This window comes from Amblyraja radiata, chromosome 40 (assembly GCF_010909765.2).
Source record: "Amblyraja radiata isolate CabotCenter1 chromosome 40, sAmbRad1.1.pri, whole genome shotgun sequence".
Classification (NCBI taxonomy): Eukaryota; Metazoa; Chordata; class Chondrichthyes; order Rajiformes; family Rajidae; genus Amblyraja; species Amblyraja radiata.
This window is the reverse complement of record NC_045995.1, coordinates 9,197,175-9,207,304: the sequence shown is the minus strand read 5'-3', so window position 1 is coordinate 9,207,304 and position 10,130 is coordinate 9,197,175. Positions and strand designations below refer to the sequence as shown.

General features: G+C 49.1%; 1 protein-coding gene across 1 annotated transcript; it reads left to right on the top strand.

The window, feature by feature from the left end:
- The first annotated feature begins 5,894 nt into the window (after positions 1-5,894).
- Positions 5,895-9,476, top strand: LOC116967587 (tubulin alpha chain-like). Its single transcript, XM_033014202.1, has 5 exons — positions 5,895-5,903; positions 6,680-6,902; positions 7,025-7,173; positions 7,427-8,107; positions 9,180-9,476. Exons 1-5 carry the CDS (start codon positions 5,895-5,897, stop codon positions 9,474-9,476), a joined length of 1,359 nt encoding a protein of 452 aa, XP_032870093.1.
- The last annotated feature ends 654 nt before the right edge of the window (positions 9,477-10,130 follow it).

The window sequence follows — 10,130 nt, the reverse complement described above, 5'->3', positions numbered from 1 at the left end:
TACGTGAAGAGCCCGTTCAGCACGCATGCGCGTCATACGTCAAAGCAGCGGTGTGGAATCACAGATAGACGCAGTTATTGAAGTAAACATAGTAAAGACAAGGAGACATCAGTTTGTCAGTTTGACCCATATTATTGAGGGTGGGAGCGGAGGGCACGTAATCCCTCATCGTAACTCCTCATAAAATACAGATCAAACTTCAAACTGGTAAATTCTCGTTTAATCTTATTATTATATTACTTCGGAGTCACGTGAGTGCTTCCGTGAAGATTTTAAAGCTCTGTGATTTCAAACCGTGTAACAGTTATTACTTCACGCACTGCCGAAGTCCTTGAGGGACGAAGTGTGTTATCGTAATCAACCAATGATTCTGTTTGAAGAAAAACACAATGGTATTTTTTAACAATAACAACAAAGAAATTAAATTGCTCCCCTGGGCTTAAATAAAATATTTGCAGTCTGTAAAATCTTTCCTGCAAATAAAACAGGTTTTGCCAACGGTTTATTATAAAATTTCTGAACGGTCTTTCCCCCGACCATCCTGCTGTAGCCAGGATGTGGTCTATAGGCACGTCCATTCTTTTAGCCGTCGACGTGGATGCTGCCCTGGTGGAATAACATTTGTACATGTTAGTTTTTATCCCAGCAGTTTTTAGCACCTGCTTGAGCCATCTCGCAATGGTTTGGCTCGTCACCCGACCATAAAGTTTTTTATGACTGACCCACAAGGCTTTTCATTTCCGAATATTTTGGTTGTGTCTATGTAGGATAGTAGGTGGGTCATGGCACATAACCGTGGTTCTGGCGGGTAAGCCCGGAATTCCACGACTGGATTAGGTGTTCCTGGTCTGCTCTGTTTGATCAGTCCCTGGATAACGACAGAGATCTGGTCTGGAGCAGTGAGCATGCTGTCCAGTCGCAATAGGTGTAGTGACTGGACCCTCTGTGCAGATACAAGTGCCATCAACATGAGTGTTTTGAGCATAGATTGTTCCAGGTTGAGGGATCTGGCTGGTGGCCATCCCCTGAGGTATTTCAGGACCACACTGACATCCCATGTATGGGTGTACCTTGGTCTAGGGGGTTAGAGTTATAAATACCCTTCATTAGTTTAACCACCAGCGGGTGGGACCCCATGGCCTGTTGTCCTGGAGCTGGTTTTAAATAGACAGACAGGGCACTTCTAGCTGTGTTGATGGCGCTGTAGCTGAGTCCTTCATCGTGGTGAAGGTTCGCCAGGAATTCCAGTACATTGGTAACTGTAGCGGTTGAGTAGGTGGTCCCTGTATCCAAGCAGTACTTCTCCCATTTCTTGATGCTGGACAAGTGCTGTTTTTAGTGGATGTTCGGAGGGATGCTGACATGGTGTCGACGGTTTGTTCTGATAATCCCAGTCCCAGAAGTGGTTTGTGCAGAATCTGCAACCCAGGAGTTTGATTTTTTCATAGCACGGGTGGCTTGTGCCCGACACTGGGTGTTAATAACTCTGGGTCACTGGGGAATACCATCGGAGTTTCAACAAACATGTCATGGAGTATTGGGAACCATGTAGGCCAGTCGGGTACTATCAAAATACCTGAAGCAGAGTCCATTTGTATTGTGCGTAGTCCCCAACTGATGAGGCAGAAGGGAGGAAATGCATAGAAGAAGCATTTCCCCAATCCAGCGCGAACGCATCTACCGCTGCTGCCTCAGGGTCTGGTTCCCAAGCGACATACATAGGTACCTGGTGATTTAGCGTTGATGCAAATAAATCGATATCTGGCGTGCCATATTGCTTGATAACTTATGCAATTTTTTGGGGGTTTAACATCCATTCGATGTTGTCATTAAATTTACGTGACCTGGTGTCTGCCACTGTATTTAGCTTACCTGGCAGGTAAGTTACTGATAGCCAAATATGTCTTTCGACACACCATTGCCAAATTGTGTTGACCAACTTGTCGCATGATACCGATTTTATGCCGCCCATATGGTTAATGTAGGCCACCACCGTAGTATTATCTATTTGTAACCGTACATGCAAGCGATGCATATTTGTGCAAATGCTTTTAAACCAAAAAAGTCACCCAACATCTGTAGATAATTAATGCCCAGTGTAAGTGGTAACGATGACTCTGGGTTAGTCCATCTACTACTTGTGCTGGAAATAGAGTTAGTTGCTCCCCAGCCTTGAGCACTGGCATCTGTTTGGATAACTGACGTAGGATTAGTGATGATAATAGGTTGAAATTATGCCAAACGTTTTTTGACCACCACTGTAGTTCTGATATTGCTTCAGTGGGTAACTTCATGACACGATCATAATGACCTGTATGTCGTTTTTGGTGCAAAGGTCCGAATTATGTAGCCGGAAATGCTGCTACCATTTTCCCAATTACTCTGTTACTTGTCGAATAGTTGGGAGTACGTGGACCATTAAATTGTTGCATGATTGTGCCAATTCAACTGTTTTGTCTCTTGGCAATGTTACAGTCACGTAGACTGAATTAATTGTGAAGCCCAAGTAGTCCATGATTGTGGATGGCTTCAACTTAGATTTATCTGGATGTAAGACAATCCCAGGGTTTCGAATAACTGTTTGGTAGCTGAAGCAGCTAACATAGTCCATTCCATGGTCTTGCCTATTTTTTAAAGATATCATCAAGATATGCCATGACAATATGTTTTTGTCTTGTGAATATTGCCAGAGCTGGTTTTAGTATCTTGGTGAATAATCTTGGGCTGATGTGAATCCATTGGGTAACGTTTTAAACTGCCATAGCTGCCCCATCCAGGTAAATTTCAGGTATTTGCGATGATCCTTGTGAATGGTACTAAATGGTAAACATCTTTAAGATCAATGCTTGCCATGAAGTATCCTTTGGAAATTAGTTGTTTGGCAGTAACAACCGTTTCCATTTTGAAATGTATATACTTAACAAACATATTTAGTGAAGTTAAGTCAATGATGATGCGACATCCACCATCTTTTTGGGTTTAGTGACGAATATTTGATACGAATTCCAAAGGTTCATGTTTCCCATGATACCCTTTGTAATAGTCTCACAAGTTCAGCTTGTCCTTCTCGTTTCTTTAATGGAGAGGGAAATACCCTCCGGGGTAAATGTTGAACTGGTGGCAATTTTTCTAGTATGAATTGTATTTTGTATCCACTAAAGCCATTGAGTATATACTGATCACTCGTGATAGACTCCCGTGCTTCTTAAAACAGGTGTAATCTCCCCCCTGTTAGTATTAAGCCCCTATTTTCTATACCTTGGTAGGAACCAGACCCACCTACCTCCATGGTTATGGGTATTCTTCTGTTTCCTGCCGGTCCAACGAGTCTTGCACGTTGTCTGACGTGGCGGTGATGTTGGGGGGTGGCGCATTTTCCATGGGGCCTGCTCTGGGCCCTGGCCTGAAAGGCTTACGGGATTGGCATGCAGGCCCCGAGCTTTCACCAGTACCATGAGGTAGACCCTCCTGGTGGACGCGTTAGAGGTACTGCTGACTGGTTTACGTGTGGTGCTCATTCCAGACCCTGCCCTCTTGCGCCGAATATTTTGGATACTTCTCCAGTTTTTTAGGCTTGGTTTGGTAACTTAGCCAGACAGCAGGATCTGTGGTTGTGAGGTCGGCGTTCTCACAGTCCTGTAAAATGTTTTGAGTTGAGGGCAGGTTTTATAACTTCCTGAGAAGTTGCGGAGCACTGCGAACACTAGGGTCAGGTGTTTTGCCATACTACCCTGACCCTCTGGAAAGAGCATGCGAAAATGATAACCGACGTCAGGGATATCAAATTCATTTTAAGATATTTGGGTTTTTAAAAGCTATGCTCAATGTACCCCCCAATAACGGTGGGCACTTTGAGTAAATGCAATTTAGGGGAGGCGTGATGAAATCCAACACCTCATGACTACCTGTCTTGGAGAGGTTTTTTGAAAGAACAGGTAGTAAGCTGGCCGCCAGTTGAGACTGAAAAGCCATCTCGCTAGTGTTGGAGCCACATAGCGGCCACACCCAGCAGCTCTTCCTGATCCTGTACCTCAAGCATACTCCCGATGTTGTTCAGCCAGTGACCCCTCTTCTTGACCAGCCCAGCTCTGGTCCCCATCGATCCCTCGACAAGGGAGATGGCCAGTGTGGAAGCACTGGAGTGGGAGTGTTAAGCTCCCTTGGCGGACTTGCCCCTACTCCTGAGGCAGTCTCGCTGGAGTTTTTAGCTCCATGACCTTCCTCTGGCTTGGAGAAACAGACACTCTTGTTTCTTGTTTGAAGTGCTGATCCCATCTTCCGTGTCTGTCTCCAGCCTGAGGTTGGTCCTGACCTTGCTGTTGGAGGCTATCTGCCGTTTTCGGGCGGCATTTCAGCGGTTCTCGGGCGGCGAGTCTCCTTGTTGGGAGTCTGCAGGGGTGCCGGCCGGTTTTTAAATTTCCCTCCAGTCCGCTGCTGTTGGTCAGACAGCTGTTTATCGGACAGGGCATCAGCTCAGCACCCGTGTCTGTGGACCGCAGCGTGTGCGATCCCGTTGCCGCCTCTCCCCCCTCCACTGTCGGCTCCTTCCCTGGAGTCGAACGGGGGCCGCTTCCCTCTGCTGCTTTGCTCCCCCTGGAGCAAAAACAATCGCAAAGTCGCTAATTTAAACTGAAGGTAAGTACTTACCTAACGTTCCTTTCCTTCAGGCTTGTAGCGGGAGCTGCCTACCATATAGATCAGACCTTCTAGTCCTGGCAGAATCCTCGTAAATCCACTCTGAACCCTTTCAAGCACGACAATATCTTCCCTATACACGGTGCCCAGAAGTACTCACAATATTCTAAATGCGATCTCACCAACGTCATATACAACTGCAACATGACCTCCCAACTTCTATACTCAGTACTTGGACACATTACAAATGTGGCAGCGTCGGCGGCCGATATAGCCACAGCATTGCACCCTGTCTGTGCCGCCAGGCTATATGCCTGAAGCAGAGAAATGAAAAGGAGATGATGGTCACCATGCTGCATTGTGCCACAGGCCCAGAAATAGACCACGGGAATTAGAAGATCAAGCACTGCCCGTTTGTAACTTCTCTCCAGAATCCTCAAACACAACTGCCCTGACAGACCCATTGTTCCCGCCTGCTCCTGTCCCACGGAAATGATTTCCACCTACGTCGAATCCATCCTATCTTCCCTGGTCCAATCTCTCCCAACCTATGAAAATAGGTGCGGGAGTAGAGGCCATTCGGCCCTTGAGCCTGCACCGCCATTCAGTATGATCATGGCTGATCATTCAACTCAGTATCCTGTACCTGCCTTCTCTCCATACCCCCTGATCCCTTTAGCCACAAGGGCCACATCTAACTCCCTCTTTAATATAGCCAATAAACTGGCCTCAACTATCTTCTGTGGCAGAGAATTCCACAGATACACCAAATGTTTTTCTCATCTCGGTCCTAAAAGACTTCCCCCTTATCCTTAAACTGTGTGTGGCCCCTTGTTCTGGACTTCCCCAACATCGGGAACAATCTTCCTGCATCTAGCCTGTCCAACCCCTTAAGAATTTTGTAAGTTTCTATAAGATCCCCCCTCAATCTTCTAAATTCTAGCGAGTACAAGCCGAGTCCATCCAGTCTTTCTTCATATGAAAGTCCTGCCATCCCAGGAATCAGTCTGGTGAACCTTCTCTGTACTCCCTCTATGGCAAGAATGTCTCTCCTCAGATTTGGAGACCAAAACTGTACACAATACTCCAGGTGTGGTCTCACCATGACCTTGTACAACTGCAGTAGAACCTCCCTGCTCCTATACTCAAATCCTTTTGCTATGAATGCTAACATACCATTCGGTTTCTTCACTGCCTGCTGCACCTGTATGCCTACTTTCAATGACTGGTGTACCATGACACCCAGGTCTCGTTGCATTATGGCACTGGTGAGCTGGTTCATGTACGAATGGTTTATTTCATTGGGTGAGGAAGTGTAATAGGTGGCGCTAGGTTTCACTTGGGGGCATTTGGTCAGACCGCTGTATTTCTAGCGGCAAGTGATGGATTGTAATCTGGCAGATGACAACGGGCAATGGATTGCGTCACTGAAGGTCCATCTTTCTACGTCACACACTGTGGATTATTCATCAATGAGCGCCTTGGAACCTTATGTGTTTGTTTCCTGTGGCAACCAAGGCCATTGTTCTCACTGACCAGTCAGCGCTCGTTCGGCCCAGCGCTAACGTTCTATCCCCGGGGGCCGTATAAATACCGGAGCGGCGCCGCATTGCGTCACTGTCTCTGGAAACACGCGAGCGGAGCAACATGGTGAGCGCGCGGGAGGATGCCCGTGAGACGCGCGTGTTCCACCCGAGCGAGGGATCCACGGGGGGGGGGGAGGAGATTCGTGGACTGGTGTTCGAGACTGGACACGGGGAAAGGGAGAGCGCACCCGGGGAATTGGGATCGTAGTGGCTGAATGGATACGCTGAGCGGGAATGAGGCGACGGTGGGAGGGAAGGGCGCGGGGTACTCACGGGGCGGGAATTTGCCAGGAATTCGAGGGTTGCAAAAGGCGAATGCAGCGTGGTGTGTGCGCGAATTGTAGAGGTGGGTAGAACTGAGACGGTGCTCACATAGGGCGTGGGTCGGTGTGCGATCAATGCGCTTTGAACAAGTCTAAGTGGAGTCCATCTCACCCCCTGTTTCCCCTCGCCAACAGCGCGAGTGTATTTCAATCCACATCGGCCAGGCTGGCGTCCAGATTGGCAACGCTTGCTGGGAGTTGTATTGCCTGGAGCACGGGATCCAGCCGGATGGACAGATGCCCACCGACTCGACCATCGGAGGCGGCGACGATTCGTTCAACACCTTCTTTAGCGAGACGGGGGCGGGCAAGCACGTACCAAGGGCCGTGTTCATCGACCTGGAGCCCACGGTGATCGGTAAGTTGGGGGGGGGTCCAGAGAATGTAGGGCGGTGTCTTAAACCCCTCCCGTGCGGGGATGGAGGAGTGTGTGCCGATGGTGAATTCACGCTTCTGTGCTCCCCTCCCCTCCCCCTGCAGACGAGGTGCGGACCGGCACCTACCGCCAGCTCTTCCACCCCGAGCAGCTCATCACCGGCAAGGAGGACGCGGCCAATAACTACGCCCGGGGCCACTGCTCCATCGGCAAGGAGATCGTGGACCTGGTCCTGGATCGCATCCGGAAGCTGGTAGGTTGCTGAGCGAATGCAAATTCTTGTACAACGCTCCCCGTGCGTGCAGCGCCAATGTATCCGGTTACACCGGTCCATTCCCGAGTACTGCGGCCACGATGCTCCCGGATTCCCATTGCTACCTCTCCCTTCATCACTGAGATACCCACCGCACTATCTCTCTCAGCGCCGGCTATAGAGACCAACATGACCCTATCGCGTCGCCCCTTCCCTATCAAGAATTGATGCTTTGCCCCTTCTCCGCCCTCAGGCCGATCTGTGCACCGGACTCCAGGGGTTCCTCATCTTCCACAGTTTCGGCGGCGGCACCGGCTCGGGCTTCACCTCCCTCCTCATGGAGAGACTCTCCGTGGACTACGGCAAGAAATCCAAGCTGGAGTTTTCCGTCTACCCGGCGCCGCAGATCTCCACCGCCGTGGTCGAGCCCTACAACGCGGTGCTGGTCACCCACTGCACCCTGGAGCACTCCGACTGCGCCTTCATGGTGGACAACGAGGCCATTTACGACGTGTGCCGGCGGAACCTAGACATCGAGCGCCCCACCTACACCAACCTCAACCGCCTGTTGGCGCAGATCGTGTCGTCCATCACCGCCTCGCTGCGCTTCGACGGCGCCCTCAACGTGGACCTGACTGAGTTCCAGACCAACCTGGTCCCCTACCCGCGCATCCATTTCCCGCTCGTCACCTACGCTCCCATTATTTCGGCCGAGAAGGCTTACCACGAGGAACTGTCCGTTCCACAACTGACCAACGCCTGCTTCGAGCCGGCCAACCAGATGGTGAAGTGCGACCCCCGCCAGGGCAAGTACATGTCGTGCTGCATGTTGTACCGCGGGGACGTGGTGCCCAAGGACGTCAACGCCTCCATCGCCACCATCAAGACCAAGCGCTCCATCCAGTTCGTGGACTGGTGCCCGACCGGGTTCAAGGTGAGTGTGACCAATTCACAGAAACATAGAAACAAAGAAAATAGGTGCAGGAGGAGGCCATTCGGCCCTTCGAGCCAGCACCGCCATTCATCGTGATCATGGCTGATCGTCCCCTATCAATAACCCGTGCCTGCCTTCTCCCCATATCCCTTGACTCCCATAGCCCCGAGAGCTCTATCTAACTCTCTCTTAAATCCATCCAGTGACTTGGCCTCCACTGCTCTCTGTGGCAGGGAATTCCACAAATTCACAACTCTCTGGGTGAAAAGGTTTTTTCTCACCTCAGTCTTAAATGACCTCCCCTTTATTGTAAGACTGTGTGTGGCCCCTGGTTCTGGACTCGCCCAACATTGGGAACATTTTTCCTGCATCTAGCTTTTCCAGTCCTTTTATAATTTTATATGTTCCTATTAGATTTTCCCATCATCCTTCTCATCTCCAGTGAATACAAGCATAGCCTTTTCAATCTTTCCTCATATGACAGTCCCGCCGTCCCAGGGATCAATCTCGTGAACCTACGCTGCACTGCCTCAATCACAAGGACATCCTTCCTCAAATTAGGATACCAAAACTGTACACAATAATCCAGATGTGGTCTCACCAGAGCCCAATACAACTGCAGAAGAACCTCTTTACTCCTATACTGAAATCCTCTTGTTATGAAGGCCAACATTCCATTAGCTTTCTTCACTGCATCTGAATGCATTCTGGAAGTTAGGTACATATAGTAAATCCCAAAACATGTGGATACGATTGGTTTTGGAGATTGAGGCCAGCCGCAGGCAAATGAGACGAACCCAACATGTCAACTCTTGGGGCATGGACAAGGTGGTTGGAAGGGCATGTTTCCCAGCTGCACAGCTCCATACCTTCATGGCTCTAACACGCATATCGGAACTTGCGGCGATGATGGCTATCCAGATAATACTTACAGCCTGAGATTTATTTTAGGGAATCACAAGATTCTACTAAACGATGTTTGGTTAATTTTTGGGCGCATATTAAATTGATAATGGAACATGTTTTTTTTGTAAGTAGTATTTATATTAAGATATTTTTCTTCCGGCCATAGGTGGGCATCAATTACCAGCCCCCGACTGTGGTGCCGGGGGGAGACCTGGCCAAGGTACAACGCGCCCTCTGCATGCTGAGCAACACCACCGCCATCTCCATGGCCTGGTCCCGCCTCAACCTCAAGTTCGACAAGATGTACGCCAAGCGGGCCTTTGTCCACTGGTACGTGGGAGAGGGGCTGGAGGAAGGGGAGTTCCAGGACGCGCGGGAGGACATGGCGTCGCTGGAGAAGGACTACCAGGAGGTGGCCGTGGATTCCGCCGACTTGGCGAGACAGGGTGAAGAGGAAGAATAAGATGAATTAATTAGGAAGTTAAAAGTTTAAGTTTTATTTAATAGACTATATTGAAAGATATAACACTGATAATAATAAATTATTTTAATGAACAATTGTTTTGTCGATATATTGCAGAAGTCGGGTGAAACATAGAAATATAGAAACATAGACAATAGGTGCAGGAGGTGGCCATTCGGCCCTTCGAGCCAGCACCGCCATTCATCATGATCATGCTGATCGTCCCCTATCAATAACCCATGCCTGCCTTCTCCCCATAACCCTTGACTCCACTAGCCCCTGAAGCTCTATCTAACTATCTTTAAATCCATCCAGTGACTGGGAATTCCACAAACTCACAACTCTCTGGGTGAAAAAGTATTTTCTCACCTCAGTCTTAAATGGCCTCCCCTTTATTCTAAGTGTGTATGGCCCCTGGTTCTGGACTCGCCCAAAAAAGGAGGACATTTTTCCTGCATCTAGCTTGTCCAGTCCTTTTATAATTTTATATGATTCTATATGGACCCCCTCATCCTTCTGAACTCCAGTGAATACAAGCCTAGTCTTTTCAATCTTTCCTCATATGACAGTCCCGCCATCCCAGGGATCAATCTCGTGAACCTACGCTGCACTGCCTCAATCACAAGGATGTCCTTCCTCAAATGAGGAGAGCAA